General features: G+C 44.0%; 1 protein-coding gene and 1 pseudogene across 2 annotated transcripts in view; one reads left to right on the top strand and one right to left on the bottom strand.

Annotated features, from left to right (window-relative positions):
• FLT3 (fms related receptor tyrosine kinase 3) overlaps positions 1-19,883 on the top strand; it is a gene marked incomplete at both ends in the record, with an annotated part of 76,566 nt that extends 56,683 nt beyond the window's left edge. Inside the window, 9 exons of the mRNA XM_082859285.1 lie at positions 2,514-2,624; positions 3,632-3,785; positions 5,583-5,665; positions 7,572-7,699; positions 11,116-11,238; positions 13,063-13,174; positions 13,492-13,591; positions 14,060-14,165; positions 19,761-19,883. Of these exons, the coding sequence (XP_082715411.1) occupies positions 2,514-2,624; positions 3,632-3,785; positions 5,583-5,665; positions 7,572-7,699; positions 11,116-11,238; positions 13,063-13,174; positions 13,492-13,591; positions 14,060-14,165; positions 19,761-19,883 (1,040 nt within the window). The remainder of the gene's footprint in view (positions 1-2,513; positions 2,625-3,631; positions 3,786-5,582; positions 5,666-7,571; positions 7,700-11,115; positions 11,239-13,062; positions 13,175-13,491; positions 13,592-14,059; positions 14,166-19,760) is intronic.
• On the bottom strand, positions 9,382-10,652 carry LOC309974918 (large ribosomal subunit protein eL29-like; annotated as a pseudogene). Its single transcript has 2 exons — positions 10,648-10,652; positions 9,382-9,883 (listed from the first exon to the last, which is right to left on the bottom strand). The product of its transcript is annotated as a large ribosomal subunit protein eL29-like (transcript).
• Positions 19,884-21,630: the final 1,747 nt, after the last annotated feature.

Below are 21,630 nucleotides of genomic sequence, written 5' to 3'. Positions count from 1 at the left end.
CTCTTTTCTCTTAACCTCTGTTACTACCACCCAGACCAAGTCTATCCCTTCCGAATGGATGCACTAGCCTTCCAAGCAACTACTCTATATGGACTCTTACCTCCTTTAGGATTCTGAAGCCCAAGTGATGGTTATGAAATGCAAAGCAGAGCACATAATTTTCGTGCTTAACCTTTGCAGTTGCTTTTAATTTCTCTTGAACGGTCCACACAGCCCAGCACGACACGGCTGCAGCTCGCCTCTCCCTTCTCACCCCAGCGCTGCAGCACAGCCGGCTCTCAGTTCCTCTGGAGTACCGTGCTCCCTCCCACCTCAGGGCCTTTGCACAGGTCGTCCTTCCGCTTCCGCTTCCGCTTCCCCTTTCACGTCTTTATCTCCTGCTCCTCCTGTAGATCTCAACTCAGATACCACTTGCTCAGGGAAGCCTTCTCTCACGCCACGGATGAGCTCAAGTTCCTTGCTAGATCCTACATCCCAGCTCTCTGTGGGCTTTTTTCCCCCCGTAAAGTTGATCACAACTACAATTACATATTTGTTTAATTATTTAACTAATGTCTTAGCTGCCTCCGTAGTCTGTAAGCCTCATGAGGGTGGGTCTGTATGTTTTGCTATGCTGTCCTCTTGTCTTGATCTTGGCCCATCCTGTTTTCAGGATGGCGAGTTCTTCTTCATCCTTCCCGCTGTGAATTCACCTGGTTAACTCCTAGTTGCCCTCAGGTCTCAGCGTAGAAATTTGGTGTCCCCTTCCCCACCCTCCCTAAGGCTGGGTTAGGTGTCCCTCTTCTGTGGGACAACAGCCCTACTTTCATTTGCCATGTGGCATTTATTTTTTATTTTTATTTATTGAAGTATAGTTGATTTACAATGTCATATTAGTTTCTGCTGTACAGCAAAGTGATTCAATTATACATATGTATACATTCTTTTTTATATTTTTTTCCATTACGATTTATCACAGGATATTGATTATAGTTCCCTGTGCTATAGAGTAGGACCTTGTTGTGTTTCCATTCTATATCTGATAGTTTGCATCTGCTAATCCCAAACTCCCAATCCATCCCTCCCCCACCCCCCTCCCTTTTGGCAGCTATAAATCTGTTCTTTATGCCTGTGAGTCTGTTTCTGTTTCATAGATAGGTTTATTTGTGCCATGTGGCATTTATGACACTCTATTGTAATTGTTCATTTACCTGTCCCCCCTTTCAAGGAGGCTCTAAGCTCCAGGAAGACAGGGGCTGTGTCTTTCTATCATTTCTTCCCCCAAGGCCTGGCACCTTGCCTCATACACAGTAGGCATTCAATAAATTCTTGTTGAATGAATGAAAGTCAGGTAGTGGTATATGAAAGTGCTTTGAAAGGGTTAAGCACACTGTAAAAATATATTCTTTTGGTCACGAGAAACAAGACATGGACGACTGAAAGCCACGAATCCCTATAAAACATGAGGCAGTGGGAAACCTGAGGTACAGTGGGTCCCAGTGCACACAGTGAAGGATGTCACTCCCAAGCCAAGAAGTTGCAAATTAGGATGCCCCTGAGAGCTCACACAAGTCAAAACAGATGACATCAAAGCTCTGGGAAAGCCACATAAAGGCTACATGTCTTCCAGGACAAAATAATGACACCTGGAAATAGCTAATCAAATGTCCATTGAATGTAAAGAAAAGTTACTCTATCTGTAAGAAAGAATATGTTAACAGACTGGGCTGGGGGGGGGGGGTGCGGGGCGTGTGCCTGGAGAGGGAGGCCCAGAGACCTTGCCCTTGCCTCTAGGGCTCCAGCACCCTCCCGGGCAGGGGTGTCCTGACCACCTGGGCACATTGGCCTCAATGACAGGAGACCTTTCAGTTCACCAGTAAGTACCTCCATGCTACACTTCTAAGCAAGATAGTGAATACAATTTGCCAAGCTCTCTAGTCTTACTCCAGGGAGAGCAAGTGGATACGTTCTAGCCTACCCAGCAGTTCTGTTCCTCATGGGCAATTAGGGACTCTCTTGAGAACTTGGTCAGTGGGAATTGGTCTTCTTTGACCTTCTCACCATTGGATCCACTGACAAGTTTAAGATTCTAGACCTGAGGGTCACAGGCTGGAACCAACCACCCTTGCTGACATTCCCATCTTGTCACTCTATGACTTCAACAAATAAAGGTGTCAAAAAAAAAAAAAGTATGTTTCTCCCTTCAGCATAGTTATTAACTTCAACTGTGGAGGAAAATCATGTATTATTATTATTTTGTTTTATTTTATTTTTTAAGGGTCAATTGTAAAGATTTTTATTTTGTAGGTAAAGTCCAGTAGAGAGGCACATTATTTGGTTCAACTTTCATGCAACAATCTTTGAAATTCTGCCTTAAAACATAGGGTATTATTATTCAAAATGTATGTATTATTGTACGTATTTTAAAACTTGTATGCAAATCTACTCTGAACTGAGGAAAATTTTAATTTATTGAATAACCTAAAATACCTAATTTACTTCATTTTACATTTGTAATGCCCTGCCATGGACAGAAAAAGCAGACAGCTCGGAAAGAGAGGCTCTCATGTCTGAACTCAAAATGATGACCCACCTGGGCAGCCACGAGAATATTGTGAATCTGCTGGGGGCGTGCACCCTGTCAGGTAACCAGTTCCCACTAAGCACACCTAATCGAAAACGTTTCAGCCTGAAGACAAAAAGGGCATTTGTTCTCGTGTTTCTCTCGTTCTCTCAGTCACAGGGTGGGCCCCCAAACCCAAGTGGGATTGGACACACCTCACTCTAGAGTCAGATGGGTCAGTGTAGACAGTGCCTGTCTTCATCGGGATGAGCCACATATTCTAACCTACTGAAAGGGACTTCCCTGGTGGTTCAGCGGTTAGGATTCTGGGCTTTCACTGCCTCGGCCCAGGTTCAATCCCTGGTCGGGGAACTAAGATCCTGCAAGCCGCGTGGCACAGCCAAAAAAAACCCCACAATAATAATAACAACGCTGCAAGTACGTGTTGTGGTGTCTCTCTACCTGCCCAGAGGGTGCTTCTCCCTGGCCGTGGGGCTGGCCCCGATGCAGTGCTGAGCTGCACAGCTTGGCCATGGCCCTAACTGAGCTGCTTCAAGTAAGGCGTAGCCAAGGAGGGGTTTCAAACTCTATTCTCCCAGAATCCAACAGAGCATGTGCTCTGATTCTCTCGCTTCTGCCCAGAAGTACCTGAACCCTGTGCCCAAGGGTCATTCCTTCTGGGACAGCCAGCCGGGCACTGGGACAGAGAAATAAAGAGAAAATGGATTTAAGAGGTGGCTAGGGATGTATTTCTCCCTCCTCGGGTAAACCGCCAATCAGCTGATATTTACCAAGTCCTCCAACGCAGTCAACCTATTATTCCCAGTTGCAAACTGGAGAATTTAGGTGGCCAGTGGTTCTTGGTGAGGCCACACGGGCCAAAGTGGAAGGTAACAGCTTTCCAAGGAGTTTGAGCAAAAGTCTGAAATTGAATTTAAAGTCCAACATGAGATAGGTTCAGAGAGAGCTGTACTCTCCCCAGGTCAGGGGAGAAGGGAGTTCTCACAGAGTATGGTTTCTGCCACACACATGTCTGAAAAAAATTATTTGGTGTCTGTATACCTAGGACTAAAACTGTCACTATTTCAGGACCAATTTACTTGATTTTTGAATATTGTTGCTATGGCGACCTTCTCAACTATCTAAGAAGTAAAAGAGAAAAATTTCATAGGACGTGGACGGAGATTTTCAAGGAACATAATTTCAGTTTTTATCCCACTTTCCAATCACCCCCTAATTCCAGGTAAGAGACTGGGTCACAGTTTTATAATAATACATTACAGAACAGACAAAGTATGGTGGTTAAACACACCCCACTGGCCAGTTTCTAAAGGCCATCCTCCAGCATTTTGTGTGGTCTGTGGGTTCTAAGACCTAGAAAGGTCTCTTACCTTTCGTTATAGTTTCCCTGTTGATTTGAACAATGAGGCTTTCCCTTTCCTACGGTACAGGTGCTGTAGCTGAACCAGTTCTGTCCACCGGCGCCTAATCACATCCTAGACATATATTCAGTTTTAGGAAAGGTGCATTATCACTATGTCAGGCCTCCTGGCTGACACATGGGTATCGGTAGAGAGAATGAACCCCTTTCCCAAAGCCCTTGATATATTCCTAGAAAGTAGTGCAGGTCCTGGGAGTATTGCACAAAAGAGCTCTAAACTCATAAATCGGATTTTTAAAAATTAGGATGGATTGATTGACATAACGATGGGGACAAAATAAAGTAGTGGCGACATTTGTCTCTATGCTCTGCCTTGTATATTCTGCCATCTGTGGGATCCTGAGTGATTCTCAGTCCCAAGAGGGCTGTAGGTTTGGCGGGATGCTCGTCCTTATCCTTGGAAATTTCCTGCTAATTACGTGAACATCCTAGCTCGATGACATCCTTCTCTGAATGAATTCACAGGCACTCTGATAGAATGATTCCTCAAGCCACAGTGCATCCCTAGTTCCCTCCTACATGAAACCTCTCCCTTTTTCTAAATGCGGATTTGTCAGAGACTGTTAGCTTTACTGGGGGACTTTTGGAGGATCCGTTTGAGTTTCCTTGTTTTCTTAGCATGTAAGTTTCAGCTCACATCTCTGGCCTTCTAATGGCTGCGACAGAGACCGGCATCTTAACACCAGGGACCCCATGGAAACCCCATGCGTGTCTTTGTGCAGCTGCCCTTAATCATTTCACACCAAACTTCCCTTTTACACTCGTTTCTCTGTTCATATTCCCAAACTGAGAGGATTCTATAATGTCATCCAAATTCTACAACAGAGAATCCGTGTGTGGCCAGGACTCCATGGTTAGTGACAACATGCTGGTCACTCAGTGCCTTTGATTCCTTCCAGTCACTGGGTATGAAACACTGAAGCAATTACTTTTGGAATATTTGTGGTCTGAAAGCATTAAGCTATTTTCTAACGATGTGGACATTGTAATTGGGGTAAACTATTATGCTGGAATAAACTGAATCATCGTCTGTATATAATGTATACAAAATTCTTCAGTGAAGAGTTCTATATTATACACAGTAAAAGAGACTTTCCTTATTACTGTTTATTAATTTCACAGGAAAAGGGAATGAGCTTTACAAAGGCCAACTTGGAAAAACAAAAAGGATGCTGAAACACTAAAAGGTCTCCACAGAAGATCTATAATACATGGACTTTTATAGGGAAAGTCACACTCTTTATTAGCTTCGTGATTTCAGCAAATCATATTTATCTCACCCAGCCTAGTTTTTCTTTTATAAAATGTGACTTTGACACCCAGCTTGTAGGGTTGTGGGAAGGATTGAGTGAGGTCCTCTTTGAACCATAAGATTCCACACACATGACAGAGATCACTCTTATCCTTGTTCGACAGACAGGCTCAATTACACAGATGTGTTTAATGTCCACACACACTAAAAGGACTAGTTGATGCCATGCTTTTAATTTAAAAGCCCATTTATAATTGGAATTCATTTATTTGATGAATTGTATTTTTTCTAATAAAATATCTACTCAGAAGAAGAACATAAATAATGAAATAACTTTTTTTTAATAGTATGCCTGGTTCAAGAGAAGTCCAAATACACCCGGACTCAGATCCTGTCTCAGGGTTCAATGGGAATTCATTTCAATCCGAAGGTAATATTTTATTCTAAATAGTAGCACTTCCAAATAGAAATGGATACAAGAGTTCTGTGTTAGCTATTTTTAAAAAGTGTGTAGGGCTTCCCTGGTGGCACAGTGGTTAAGAGTCTGCCTGCCGATGCAGGGGATACGGGTTCGTGCCCCGGTCCGGGAAGATCCCACATGCCGCAAAGCGGCTGGGCCTGCGCGTCCAGAGCCTGTGCTCCGCAACGGGAGAGGCCACAACAGTGAGAGGCCCGCGTACAGCAAGAAAAAAAAAAAAAAAAAAAGTGTGTAAATGCAAAAGCATGTTTATCTTTGCTAATGTCATCTATAGGCTTTATTAATGCATATCTGCTTTATAGCATTTTTTAAAAATAAATTTATTTATGGCTGCATTGGGTCTTCGTTGCTACGACTGGACTTTCTCTAGTTGTGGAGAGCAGGGGCTACTCTTCGTTGCGGTGCGCGGGCTTCTCACTGTGGTGGCTTCTCTTGTTGCGGAGCACGGGCTCTAGGCACGTGGGCTTCACTAGTGGTGGCTCGTGGGCTCTAGAGCACAGGCTCAGTAGTTGTGGTGCACGGGCTTAGTTGCTCCGCAGCATGTGGGATCTTCCCAGACCAGTGATCGAACGGTGTCCCCTGCATTGGCAGGTGGATTCTTAACCACTGCGCCACCAGGGAAGTCCCAATGCATATTTACTTTAAAGGTAGTGAAAAGCCACCAGTTTAGTAGTGTGAATTTTATGTCAATGTTTCTACTAATAAACACTGAGAGCTATTTTATTTGATCAGGTTATTCTTTTTAAAAGTCGTAAATTGGGACTTTCCTGGCAGTTCAGTGGTTAAGACTCTGCGCTTCCACTGCAGGGGGCATGGGTTCGATTCCTGATTGGGGAACTAAGATCCCACAAGCCACACAGTGCGGCAAAAAAAGAGAAAGGATTAACTAGAAGAACATTAAGGACTTCCCTGGTGGCGCAGGGTTAAGAATCCACCTGCCAATGCAGGGGACACTGTTCGATCCTTGGTCTGGGAAGATCCCACATGCCGCGGAGCAACTAAGCCCGTGCACCACAACTACTGATCCTGCGCTCTAGAGCCCGCAAGCCACAACTGCTGAGCCTGCGTGCCACAACTACTGAAGCCCACGCGCCTAGAGCCCGTGCTCCGCAACAAGAGAAGCCACCGCAATGAGAAGCCCGCGCACCGCAACGAAGAGTAGCCCCCGCTCGCCGCAACTAGAGAAAGCCCGCGCGCAGCAATGAAGACCCAATGCAGCCATAAATAAATAAATAAATTTATTATTAAAAAAAAAAAACTTTAGTGGTGTCACACACACAATGAGGAGTTTCATTCCCCTTAAAAAAAAAAAAAACAACATTAAGTGCACAAACAGTTCATAAAATGTAGTAGATAATTGGTAATTCTTTTCCCAGTGTGACAAAACTACCTAGTGCAAAAGAAAGCCCTGACTTATCCCCAGAGAGCTGGAGAATTCACTCCTCTAACCAAGGAGAATCTTTAGGTGACCCTTCCTGGGCTGCACAGTTCTCTGCATAAATAGCTTAGCCCTGGTGCCGCCAGGAAGATGATGTAATAGTTCCATTTGTACATGAGGTGCTCACAGAGATTTATAAGACAACGTCTTTTCTTTTTTTTAATTGAAGTGTAGCCGACGTACAATATTATATAAGTTACAGGTGTACTATATGGTGATTCACAATTTAAAGGTTCTACTCCATTTAGAGTCATTACAGAATATCAGCTATGTTCCCTGTGTTGTGCAATATATCCTTGTAGCTTATTTTATACATAATAGTTTGTACCTCTAAATCCCCTCCCCCATCTTGCCCCTCCCCCTTCCATAAGGCAACTTCTTTGTATTTTGGCAAAAATGAGGACCAGTTGTATTTTACAGATGAAATTGAATACGAAAACCAAAAAAGGCTGGAGGAAGAAGAGGACTTGAATGTACTTACCTTTGAAGATCTTCTTTGCTTTGCATATCAAGTGGCCAAAGGAATGGAATTTCTGGAATTTAAGTCGGTAAGCTCCTTTTAAAAACGAAACTCACCAACAACAAGAAGATAATTTTGAAGAAGAGATGTGGGGTTTTCTTTTTTTCTTGTTTATTTTAACTTGCATCTCCTAAGGTCTGTCTTTCCCTCCCGTTCACAGTTGGAATCACCTAGGATGTTACATGAGCTCTTGGCTAATTATAGTGTAAAGGTCAGGGATTCCTTATTAAATGACGGTTATCACAGCCCTCCCAGACGGTCCAACGTCCCTGAAGCTTCCAGATAGGAAGTCCTCAGGAATCCCTCCTCAAAACCAGGTGTAGCCCTGTCGGACAGTCACTTCAGGTTGTTTAGACTGTGTCCTACATTTGACCCAGGGGGTGAGCGGAGGCTCAGATCCCAGGTGCTCTTCAGGCCAAGCCAGCCGCCCAAAGCACCGGTGTCCCTTTCGAGAGTTTGCTGTGGGCTGGCAGCAGCCTTGTGGGTCTGCTAATCCCAGGTCCATTGGGGCTGTGATGTGAAGACCTCAGGGACCCCTCACACCGTGGACTCTACCCCAGTTTTGCACTCCTTCTATAATATTCTTTCAGTTCTGCTCTTCTCTGACATTTCAGGCGTCTGCTGCCTATGAACCGATTTCAGCCATTCGTCTGGCTACTTTCTGTCTTCGTTTTCTTCCCTTCCACTACTTCTCTTTATTTCCCCAACTTTTTCCTCTCCTTTTCCCTTTGGTCTCCTAGTCTCTTCCTCTCTCTCCTCCACTGCCCTCTCTTGGCCTCCTCTCTTCTCTTTCTCCCTGAATTTGGACAGAATAATTTCGGATGTATTTTTTTTTCTTTAAAAATGTACAGTCTCCAATATAATGTATTACATCAATTATATCCCAGTTTTAAGAAAAAGATTAATGTGAAATAAATCAATAGCTTTGAAGAACAAGAAAAAAACTCTATTCACGAGAGCAACCAAACTATGAAACAGGTTAAGATAAACAAGAAACACGCAAGATATATTTCTTTCATGAAGAAACCTGTGAAACTTGATTAAAGCGCAAAAAGGAGGACCTGAATAAATGCGTTCTGTTTTGTTCATATGGGAGAGATTCACCGTTTAAAAGAAAAGTCAGTTCTCACCAGATTAATCTGTATATTTCTCACAACCCCAGTTAGAATCCCAAGGTCTTTTTACTCATGGATATTGAAAGTACATGTTGCTGTCTTTTTTTTCTCTCTCCCTTTCTTCCTTCCTTCCTTCCTCCCTCCCTCTCTTCTTTCTTCCTTTCTTTCTATCTTTTCTTCCTTCCTTCCTTCCTTCCTTTCTTTTTCTTTCTTTTCTTTCTTTCTCTCTTTCTTTCTCTTCCTTCCTTTCTTTCTTTCTTTCCTCCTTCCTTCCTTCCTTCCTTCCTTCCTTTCTTTCTTCCTTTCTTTCTATCTTTTCTTCCTTCCTTTCTTCCTTCCTTCCTTCCTTCCTTCCTTTCTTTCTTTCTTTCTTTCTTTCTTTCTTTCTTTCTTTCTTTCTTTCTTTCTTTCCCTCCCTCCCTCCCTCCCTCCCTCCCTCCCTCCCTTCCTTCCTTCCTTTGTTTCTTCCTTTTTACTGACAGATCCTGCCTCAGGTTTATTTGTGCCAATAGCACAGGAGGACACCAGCCCCACGCAGACAGCAGCCCAGGGGTCACACCAGTCCTTCTGTTCCCACATTGGCAGATAAAGGCCTCTACTCTGGAGCCTTTGTGAGGGCCTAGGTATCTTTGGGAGCCTGAGCCGGAGCCGGAGCCGCAGCTGGAGCCGCAGCTGCAGCTGCAGCTTGGCCTTGGTTTGAGCCTTGGCCTGGGACTTTGGCCGGCAGAACCCGAGGCCCTTGGCGATGCGGGAACGTTTCCTGAGCTTGGGGTGCGCGATGTAGGCCAGCTGACTGAGCTTGCGGCTGCTCCCCCTGGGACCTTGGGTTTGGCCTCCTTGGGCTTTCCGAGAGCCTTGATATCCTCAGCAGCGCTCGCGCGGGCCTGGCGTTGTTGGCCTGCATCTTCTACAGGCCCTTCTTGTTGTGCCTCTCGGCAAAGGGCACGTTCCTCGGGAACTCGGGGTCCGCCCCCTTAGGAGAGAGTTGTGATCGGGGTTTCTTGATGCCGTTTCCGGGCCATTTTGGGGACTGGCTGTTTATGCTGTGGTTCTTGGACTTGGCCACGTCTGCACCGGGGCCACCAATCCCGAAGCACCTGGGACCGAAGAGAGAGAGCTGCCGTCTTACTTTTCTTTTCCACGGTTGGGCGTCCTCGTCCTTGCTCAACAGTGAAAAGAATCACTGTCTCAGAATCCTTCCCCACCCCAGTCCCCGGGCACTTTCCTCTCCTCGTGTTCCCTGCCGGCTATTGGAGTATGTCTCCTCTCTCACCTCTGCGTCTACAGTAGCACTGACACCAGTTTCTTTACAGACATTGAAGGCATCTGCCTCGGCGGTCCAGCCCGGTTGCTGCCTGTTGTTAAGTAAATTCTCAAACTACTCACAATTGGAGGTCAAGGAGCACTGCCTTTTCTCCCCCTGGGCTTGTGATAATAAGAATGTTTTGAAGTATATCTGGTTTCTTGGCACTCCCTCCCATTTTCCCTTTAGGCCATCCCCGTTCTCTAATTGCGTTAAGCGGGGGCTACTCTTCGTTGCGGTGTGCGGTGTGCGGGCTTCTCATTGCAGTGGCTTCTCATTGTGGAGCACGGGCTCTAGGGCGCACGGGCTTCAGTAGTTGTGGCCCACGGGCTCAGTAGCTGTGGCTCACAGGCTCTAGAGCACAGGCTCAGTAGTGGTGGCGCACAGGCTTAGTTGTTCCGTGGCATGTGGGATCTTCCCGGACCAGGGCTCGAACCCATGTCCCCTGCATTGGCAGGCAGATTCTTAACCACTGAGCCACCAGGGAAATCCCTGTTTCTTCTAAAATCTTCCTCCGTGGAGTTAATTTTCTTGCCAAACCACTCGAATTAAAGTCACGTCATCTCTCAATTCAGGAACTCTTTCTAATTCCACCTTAGTCAACCTTCCCAAACTTCTAGTACTTTCCCTCTTTTTTTTATATTATGCCATTTTATTGCCAAAGGTATTTTCCCATCAGAAGAGACATTGTCTCCACCCCACAGAAGAGTGCTCTGAAAACCCCTTTAGAGGTCCTGCTGCTGTGTCTCTTATTTATAGCAAGATATGCACCTTGCTAGGGTTGACCTGCTTTCTCAGAACCCGCCCCTTTGGCCTCTGGGAATGTTCCCTAAGCAGCACCAACGGCTGAAGCATTGTTCACGCGCTTAGTTACACATCGTGATGATTGCCCAGTAAAGATAAGACACCTCGAGGAACGATGGTTCTGTCATCTGTAACTCCTACTGAACTTGAAATGAGAAGAAAGATTGTACTCTGTGATAATAGACATCATGGTAAATAACACTCCCAGTTTGTTCCTTCTAGTGTGTTCACAGAGACCTGGCAGCCAGGAATGTCCTTGTGACCCACGGGAAGGTGGTGAAGATCGGTGATTTTGGACTGGCTCGGGACATCATGAGCGATTCCAACTACGTGATCAGAGGCAATGTAAGGCTGCTTCTTCTCATGTAGTTTTATCCTGTTATTGTGTGTTTTTGTCATCACTAATCTAAACATCTGCACTCACTGTAGTGCATTTGTGATTTATGTTAACCTCAGAAAACTTCCTCCCAGCAGTTTGCTTTCTTGTGCTTCAAAGGTTTTTCTGCAGCTTCACGGAAATATTCCATCTGTAATAAAAGTTGAGCAAAATAGCATCACACCTCGCAATTAGGGGGCTTTGAGTGCAATCCACATCTTAAAAAAACATCTCATTACTTAAAACCTATTTCAGTTCCTTCATCTATAAAGTGACTAGAGTTATGCTTTCATTATGGGAATAGGTAATTGTTACAAGACAGCATTTTAAAAATACAACATGTAAATTAAATATACATTTTAAAAAGGCACAGTATTTAAATCAAATGTTAGTTAATGAATATTTGTCATCCTCTTACTGTTACACAGGGAGATCTAAAACATCACTGAATCTACTTGTTAAAAAAACCTAAGGACACATGTGTTACTTATAAGAGAACTACTAAAAATACTAGATGATAAGATTGTGTATAGTTGAAAGGGTATGGTTTTTGAGAATTACATTGCCTGGATTTAAGCCCCTGTTCTTTCTGGCTGTTCATTTTTGTGATTTCTCTCTGCTTTATTGCCCCTACTTGTGAAGTAATAATAATAACAAATGCTGGTATTGTGCTTACCACGTGCTAAGCGCTATTCTAAGTGCTTGACGTGTATTGACTCATTTGGTCCTCGAAGTACCCGTTTGTGGTTGAGGAAACTGAGGCACAGAAGAGTCACTTGCTCGTGATTACACAGCACATGGGTTAGAACATGAGTGGTCTGAGCCCCACGTCTGTGCACGAGCGTGATGATACAGCATTTCCCATGAGGAGTATTCACTTACCGCAGAGCGTTTATGGGAATAAACCAGCCAAACTCCGTTGTCCAATACATGTTGCAAATCAAATTAAACTGTGTTCCCGCTAGAATCAGACACACAGCTGATTTTGGATCTGCACTTCCCTCATTGCAGCTGCAGTCTTAAATAGGATGAACTAATAATGGCTATGAAGTTTCTACCCTACTAGCTGGTGGTTTCTTAAGCAGGAAAGGGAATTCCATTTGGAACCACAATTAATCCTTTTAATTCATCAAATTAACCAGACTAGCCTGCTTGATTCTCCCAGCTCATCCTTTTGAATAGGGTTTAAAACAGGGTATCTTTCTTGAGCTTTGATTTTACTTGGCAGATTAAATGTGCACCGTTAAGGGCTCTCAATCCCTGAAAAAGAAAATACTACAAGATGCTCAGCCCCAGGAACCTCTCCATCCCGTGTCTTGATTCTAACCTGAGGCTGTACTAATTCAAAACTCCCCTTTCATGCTACTGAGAATTACTAAAGCCACAGAAACCCGCCTGGTGTCATTTCTGGAAGCGATGACATAATGCTCCTCCCATCACATTCTTGTGGATGGCATTTCCACTAAAATTCTTCCAAGAAATGCCTTAACAGAGTACTCCACTTACCTCTGGGGCAGTGCCTGGCTACGCAGCAGGAAGCCAGTGTCTACTGTGAAACTTACCAATGCCAAGTGCAAGCTTGAGTTTTAAAGAAATAAAGTTTGTTTAAGGCCACTATGTTACAATATTAATTTGAAAGTGAAAAAAAGCCCACTTGAGGAATACGATTTTCTCAAGGAAGCGTTAAGTGTGGCCTTAGGGAGAGAATAAAAGTCATCACCTAGCTAACGAGAAAAGAAGGAATGCCTGTGCGTGGAAAATTCACCATTGATCTCCGCTTGGATTTTACACAGGCCCGTCTGCCTGTGAAGTGGATGGCTCCTGAAAGCTTGTTTGAGGGAATCTACACAATTAAGAGCGACGTCTGGTCATACGGAATATTACTCTGGGAAATATTCTCGCTTGGTAAGACTTGCAGTTCCCTGAGCCCTGGGCTTCTGCCCTGTGCCCCCTCTGCACTCCTCCCCCACTCCTAAGTCAAAGGGTGGAAGAAATGCCATGACCCAGAGCCCGCCTAGTCTTACTTCTGTTGCAGCCTGAGCCCCTTTCTTTTTACATGCTGGTGTCCGTTGGTCTGTCCTGCCTGCCAGAACGTGGCTTCTCCTGCCCAGCACCCCACAGTGCTGGCCCAGGGAGCCACAATCTATCGTGTTTGCCAATTGAGTGACTAATAAACAACTGAAGGGTGAGTGGATGGTTACGGGCCCTCTTGTTTTTCTCAGGTGTCAATCCTTACCCCGGGATTCCAGCTGATGCTAACTTCTACAAACTCATCCAGAGTGGATTTAAAATGGATCAGCCATTCTATGCCACGGAAGAAATGTAAGTTTAAGTCAGACCGTAAAGCGGCTGACATCGGAAATTTACAGCCTGTCTAGCTCCAGACCCATGAGAAAAAAAGTAAAACTCTTTAGTATGAAGTTCCCATGATTCCTCTTAAGAAAAGGAAAGCAAAGCAAAGCAAAGAAAGGAAAAGAAAAGGAAAGGAAAGAAAACTCTTCCTTTTGGTTTCGGGGATTTCTGAACATAACTGAATGTTTTCTGGGTTTCAGTTCCTTTACTTGAGGGACCCTTCTCCTGAATTCCGGTCCACACTCTATTTGTCAAAATGCATCATCTAATTTGTCCTTTCTCATATGAGTTCAAAATCTAAGCTAGTACTTGCCTCAGGACAAACATGCCATAAACAACTATCTCCACAGCAATAAATGGGGCTTCGTTAAGTGGAAAGTGACCCATTTTGCTTCATTCAGATTTCCTATCTTGCTTCTTCTCCTGTTGTCTTCACAGATACTTTATAATGCAATCCTGCTGGGCTTTTGACTCAAGGAAACGGCCATCCTTTCCTAACCTGACTTCATTTTTAGGATGTCAGCTGGCAGATGCGGAAGAAGCGGTAGGTAGCAGCACAGCATCTTATAAAGTATCATTAGGAAGGAAAGAACTCTGTAACTCAGAACACTCATTGCTGATTTCCTAAGTGCCAAAGGTACCAAGTTGCCTTCCTCATCACAACTGGTCTAGGTTGCTCTTTAAAAGTTGTATGGGGTCAAACTCATAATCCGAAACTCAGAACAAAGGGCCACCCATCCTTCAATATAATTAGATTAAGGAAAGCATTCAGAAAAGTAAAGCTGCTCTTGTCCTGAAAAAAAAAAAAAAAGTTGTATGGGGTTAGATATACTTATGGATAAGTGTTTTTAGGGGGAAAGTAAAAAAGAAAAACTTTTCCTGAAGATTTTAGCCAATTGATTAAGAAATTAAATGCTTTTAAGTGACCAGTGCTGAGGACCAAACAAATAAATAAAACGTAATCCCTGACCTCCAGAAGCCACTGACTTTACCTAATTCAGCATGAAGGTTTTGTGTGGAATAATCATACAACTCAATCATGTAATAGAGTGGAAAGAGCATCGACCTGGAGTCCTGAGAGCTTAATACCAGCACTGGGCCTTAGTTTTCTTACCTGTAAAATGGGTTGCTAAGCTAGATGACCTTTGAGCTTTGGGAACTGGGAATTACTTTGCTGATTCTCACCCTTAACAGTGCCACCTGATGGAGTTAGAGAAGCCATCCCCTAGACCAAATGAACAAAGGAACCTGGAACCCCCAATACCTCGGTTCAAATCTTGGCTCCGTTGTTTGCTTCTGATATGAGTTAATTAAGTCACTTAATCTTTGGGGGAGGGGTGGTCTCAGTTTCCTTATCTGAAATATGGGATTAACAAATCTCTGTGGATTTGTAAGGAGTAAATAAGGTGTTGTATGTGAAAAGACTTAGCACCTGGGGACCGCTTAGCAGGTGATAAATGTTAGTTGAATATGAATCTGAGTCTTTAAATGGATCGTCCGTCCTCTTTTTCTACATTATGAGGAGTCCATTTTCAATTCTGTAGTCTTTCCAGAGACCTGTGAGGATGGTGCGTGTCTTCTCCTCCTGTTAAGATTTTGTTTTTAATCACATATGGAAATTCAGTATTGTCGGGGAATTAGGACAAAAAGGAGAGATGGAAAGCCCCCAGGGGACTCACAGGCTACAGAGCGGATGGCTTGTAAACAGTTAAGGACACTGTAAAATAAACCGAAAGCAGAGTTTTAGAGAAAAACAAGTAATGAGTAATTTTTACTTGCTGGGCAGTTGGGTGCGGCTCCGCGGCGGTGTTATTTGAGCTGAGCCGTGAAGACTGAGTCGCTTTTGGCTGTTCTCTGGGGGATGGGGGTGAGCAGGGTGCTCCAGGCTGGGTGAGTAATATAAATAAAGGTTCAGAGCTGAGAACGTAGAATGGAAAATAATGGGTTGGAACTAAAGGATAGGGTGAGTGGGGGCACGTGGAGGAAAACAAGACTGCAGAGCTGGTGTGACCAGCATGGAGGGTCCACGGCTGCTGAGGTGCCCTTGGCTTTGTTCAGGACGACCTTGATCTGGCCAGAGTTCCCCTCTCACGTCCCCACACCCACAGGACGTCCCAACCCGCTTCCCTCTGTTCGAGGGGCCTCAGAGGTATCAGGGATGGCTGAATTGCAAGATGCCCGTGGATGAGGATTCAGCGGAGGGCAACTGTGCTCCAGGACCATCCTCCACGTTTTCCCCAGTCTCCTCCACTCCCTGGCCCTCGCGATGGAAGGTTCCTTTCCCTCCCAGTATCAAAGGCGCTGAGAGCAAGCTGAAACACCTTTAGCTAAGTTAGAGGATGGGACCCCTTGGGTGAGATGAGCACCCCAGGAGGAGCCCCTTCCTCCTGCAGGTGCTGTGGGCTCAGTCCAGAAGCCTGGGAAGCAGACACTGGGATTCGGTCCCCACTTGCCGCTGGGCTGGTCACCTTCGAGACAGGCGCATCCTGCACCGCGATGCCAGGCAGCTCCGCCCACAGTGGGCAGGCCCCTGCCCCTCCGTCTCTTCTCTCCACATCTCCTAACACGTCATGTCCGGTCTCTTGGGTGAGAAAACAGGCCAGCGTTCCTGGCGCAATCTTTCCTTGCACCCACGTGAATGGTGTTTGTAGAATCTCTGTCTCGGCGTCATCACAGACCAGGAAGGAAGATGGCTCTTGGAGAACAAGTGAGACGGGGAGGGAAACACATCTAGAAATTTCAGGTTAACACTTTAGATCTAACCCAACCCTGATGGTACGGAGTGAGAGCAGGGAGCTCACTGAATAACATGCTAAGGTATTATTCAGACACTGATGAACCAATGAGATTTTTAGAATGGACAGACGTGCTTCAATATCTGTCTTTGATAAAGACCCAGATCACTGTGGATGGTGACGGGTGTTAACTAGATTCTTGGGGTGATTCTTTTGCAATCGATACAAATGTGAATCACTGTGATGTACGCTTGAAACTAATTTCAAGTGTAACAACATGTCGATTATACCTCGATCATTAAAAAAAGAGCCTGATCAAATAGTTTCCCCTCTCCAAATTCTCCCCTAACTTCCGATTTCAGGTTCCTTCTTCTGAATCCCCTAACCCTTTGTCTATCCCTCTCCATGAAACTCAAGTCATGCTGTGTGACAGTTTTGCTTTGTGGGTCTGTCTGCCTCATCACTAGATGTGATCCATGAGGGCTAGGATGACGTGCTCTCGTCTTTACATCACCTGATGTCACCCCATTGTCCGGAGACAGTAACTGGCTATTAAATAAATGAATGAATGTCAACGTGAGAGTAGGTTAGTGACCACATCTGTTTTGTTCGCCATGGTATACGCAGCTGTGGCATCGTGCTGAGTTCTCTCAGCTGTAAAATGTGTTGCTAAGCTACATGATCTTAGGGGGTACTAAGCAAATATTTCTGGATGGAGGGAAGGAAAGGATGCATAAAAGTACGTTCAGGAAAACAAAGGCAAAAGAGCGGAGGTAAGGACACCAGTTAGGGTAGTTCCCTGGCGGTCCAGGGGTCAGGAGTCAGCACTTTCACTACCAGGGCCTGGGTTTCATCGCTGGTTGGGGAACTGGGATCCTGTGTGCCTCGGACGGCAACAGCAACAGAAACAAAGAAGGACACCGGTTAGGAGGTGACTGCAGCCGGAGAGGTGAGCAGACGGGGTGAAGGGATGATGAAGTGGCAGTGGTATGAGGGAGGGACAGGCATGCCTTATGCTTCCAGAAAGGCCCCTGAACTCACGCCATCTCTCTTCTCCTATCAGCCCCTATAAATTATGGGAAATATATACATTTTAAAGATAGAACTGGGGCTTCCCTGGTGGTGCAGTGGTTAAGAATCCACCTGCCAAGGCAGGGGACACGGGGTCAAGCCCTTGTCCCAGAAGATCCCACATGCCGCGGAGCAGCTAAGCCTGTGCGCTACAACTACTGAGTCTGCGCTCTAGAGCCCGCGAGCCACAACTACTGAGCCCGTGAGCCACAACTACTGAGCCCACGAGCCACAACTACTGAAGCCCGCACGCCCTAGAGTCCATGCTCTGCAACAAGAGAAGCCACCGCAATGAGAAGCCCACGTACTGCAGCAAAGAGTAGCCCCCGCTCTCTGCAATTAGAGAAAGCCTGTGTGCAGCAACAAAGACCCAACGCAGCCAAAAATAAATAAATTTATTAAAAAAAAAAAAAGAACTGAGGCCATAATGGCCTCTGAAAGCAAGAAGGAGATCTTTGTGGACCAGAAATTATGGAAAATCCCCGAGAAAATGAAAGCAGTTAAGACTGAAGAGGGAAAACCCAAAACAGAGGCTTCTTTGAAAGAACGAGGCAAAGTGCTTTCCTAAAAGGGTGGGAGAGGTATAGATTCTGCAGGAGCTCTGTGGTGGGAGCAGCCACACTGTTAAATAAATACAAGAGTAAAATGGGTGTTAAATATGTAAGTATAACCACTGGTGAAGGAGAAATATAATACATAATCTCAGATTCAGCAGAGAAGAAAAAAGGGACCCTAGAAAGCATGATCAACCTAACAAAATGGAAAAGAGAGAAACAAAAAGAATTCATGACAATAGAAAAGACAAAATGGCAAGGATTATTAAGCTCATTTAAGAAAGAGAATTTCGGGCTTCCCTGGTGGCACAGTGGTTAAGAATCTGCCTGCCAATGCAGGGGACACGGGTTTGAGCTCTGGTCCGGGAAGATCCCACATGCCGCGGAGCAACTAAGCCCCTGTGCCGCAACTACTGAGCCTGTGCTCTAGAGCCTGTGAGCCACAACTACTGAGCCCACATGTCACAACTACTGAAGCCCATGTGCCTAGAGCCCGTGCTCCGCAACAAGAGAAACCACTGTAATGAGAAGCCCGAGCACCGCAAGGAAGAGTAGCCCCCCCCCGCAGCAACTAGAGAAAGCCCGCGTGCAGCAACAAAGGCCGAACGCGGCCAAAAATAAATACATAAAATTTAAAAAAAAAAAAGAAAGAGAATTTTAAAAGTGGGTATGAACCGTCTTCCACATCTCGGGCCCTGGAGCCCTGGTAAGGCTCTGGAGAAGAGCGTTCCCGGACCCAGAAGATAGGAGTAGGAATAAGTAAACCCTTCTGCAGGGTAGGCTGCTGATGTGACTCACAATTCAAAAGTGCGTCCTCTCTGGTCCAGCAATTCCACTTCCCTCGTTTATTCCAAAGAGAGACAAGGTCATGTGTGCACTTTTCAGTTTATGTGATACAACCAACTCATCAAAAGTTTAACTATGGTACATCAGTACTATGGAACCCTAGGCTGCCGTTAAAAAATGGGACATGCCCGTGTGTAGTAAATAGTGAAAAGATGTAACACATGTAACATAGGGGCAACATATTTGTAATTCAAAACAAGGTTCTACAACAGAACCTACAGTCCAAGCCTCCTGTGTATGTGAACAGCAAGCTAGCTATAATGGTGGCTTCAGTTTTTTTTTATATATATATCTTTCTAAATTGCTTATTTTATCTATATGAATGTGTATTAACTCTATAATGAAACAAAAAAGTAGAGCTGTTTTCATTTTGGACAAAAATTTTTCAAGTCACTAAACTCCCAAGTGAAAACCCAAGAAATCAATTCTCTGTATTTACTGCGTAAAGAACAGATCTTTTTTGTGGCCTTTCTCTGAGTTTCTTAAAATTTATTTTTTCGAAGTATAGTTGATTTACAATGTTGGGTTCGTTTCTGCTGTATAGCAAAGTGATTCAGGTATACATATCTATACATTCTCCTCCATGATGGTTTATCACAGGGTATGGAATATAGTCCCCTGTGCTGTACAGTAGGGCCTTGTTGTTTATGCATTCTCTATATAAATGGCCTTTCTCCTTTATGGTTTTTCTGCATGGCCTCAGGATTTCTAGATTGAGATTTTACGTCTAAAAGAAGAAACAATAAGGAAATAAAATATTTGACTATGACTTGATTTCTCCATTAATAAAAGGATGAAATTTGCTTTGTCAATTCACATGTAGAACATGCTCTAAGATCTATGCATAAGAAAAGTAACAATTGTCATGTAGACATGTGACACGTAAGTCTTCATCAGATGGTAATAAGTGTCCTGTCTCTTTCCCACATGCAGATGTATCAGAACACGGATGGCCATGTTTCGGAACGTCCTTCTGTTTACCAAAACAGGCGACCTTACAGCAGAGAGGTGGACTCAGGGCTACCCTCTCCACGGGCTCACACTGACGATTCCTAGAGAAACAATTTAGTCTTTAAGGACATCATCCCCCCGCCTACCTTAAACAGGCTGTAGATTACCAAAACAAGATTAATTTCATCACTAAATGAAAATATATTCTCAACTGCTGCTTTGCTGGCCTTTTCTCCAGAAGCTCTCCGTATTTACTCTTGTTTCCAAAGGGACTTTTGTAAAATCCAGTCATTCTTTGCACAAGGCAAGAAGAGCTGATAATTAACTTTATCGGAGCATCTACCTACATCCACAGGCCTTCCCAGTCTGGCTTGAGTGAAAATTGTGTACCTGAAGTATAGTATATTCTTGTAAATACAGAAGACAAAAGCATTTTGCTAAGGAGAAGCTAATATGATTTTTTAAATCTATGTTTTAAAATAATATGTAACTTTTTCAGCTATTTAGTGATACATTTTATGAATGGAAATAAAATTTCTGCTATAGAAATGTTCGTTATGGAATTGTTCACATGGTAGATTTAGGGTGAGACTTAACTGGGGTCCTGAACCTACTGAAACCATGTCAGATGTTTTGTTCGTGCCTGTGTGTATCTCTCCTGTGGTGATGGCTAATTCCTCTGTCATATTTTTGAAGGGCTCCATGACTCCTGCCCCCAGACTGTGTGAAGAACAGCCGATGTTCATGAGCTTTACAAAAGAAGGTGTCATACACTGTGTAGACGCCCAGAGCCTACTTTCATTAAAAAAAAAAACCAACAACCAACCAACATTATGCTAAGATTCACTCATGATATTACACGGAGCTGTGAATATACAATTACTACTATTTATTCATTTTCACATGATATTTGAAGTTTTAGGGGTTGGATGGTGTAATGGGTTCACAGGCGTTCCTCACTGTATTATTATTTTTTTAAAATTAATTAATTAATTGATTTTTTGGCCGTGCCGTGAGGCATGTGGGATCTTAGTTCCCCGACCAGGGATTGAACCCGTGCCCCCTGTATCGGAAGCATGGAGTCTTAACCACTGGACCACCAGGGAAGTCCCCTCATGGTATTATACTTAATAACATAATTTTTGTACATACCAAATATGATATTTAAAAGGCAATATTTTCTTAGGAGAGATGGCATTTATTTTATTTTTAAAATTTATTTTATTGAAGTATAGTTGATTTACAATGTTGTGTTAATTTCTGCTGTACAGCAAAGTGATTCAGTTATATGTACACAATTCTTTTTTATATTCTTTTCCATTATGGTTTATCACAGGATATTGAATATAGTTCCCTGTGCTATACAGTAGGACCTTGTTGTTTATCCATTCTCTACATAATGGTTCGCATCTGCTAATCCCAAAGTCCCAATCCAAGGAAGGATGGCATTGAAAAGCCTCTCAGGGGACCAGGTAGGGAGGGAAGGATTGGGTGTTTCAGATTAGCAGCTGCAAACTATTATGTAGAGAATGGATCAATAATAAGGTCCTACTGTATAGCACAGGGAACTATATTCAATATCCTGTGATAAACCATAATGGAAAAGAATATGAAAAAGAGTGTATATATATATATATATTATATGTGTGTGTGTGTGTAACTGAGTCACTTTGCTGTACAGCAGAAACGCACAGCATTGTAAATCAACTACACGTCAATAAAATTAAAAATAAATAAATAAAAACCTCCTAAGGGAAAATGAAACTAGACTCTTTTAAACCCAGCTCTTAGCACAGGTTTAGTTTGGGTCAAGTTGTGTCCCTGCCATAACTACACATTTTTAAAAGGTGTC

Source organism: Leucopleurus acutus, assembly GCF_964270905.1.
Source record: "Leucopleurus acutus genome assembly, chromosome: 18".
NCBI classification, from domain to species: Eukaryota; Metazoa; Chordata; class Mammalia; order Artiodactyla; family Delphinidae; genus Leucopleurus; species Leucopleurus acutus.
Note: the sequence above shows the minus strand (reverse complement) of the source record. Positions and strands in the feature narration are given on the sequence as shown.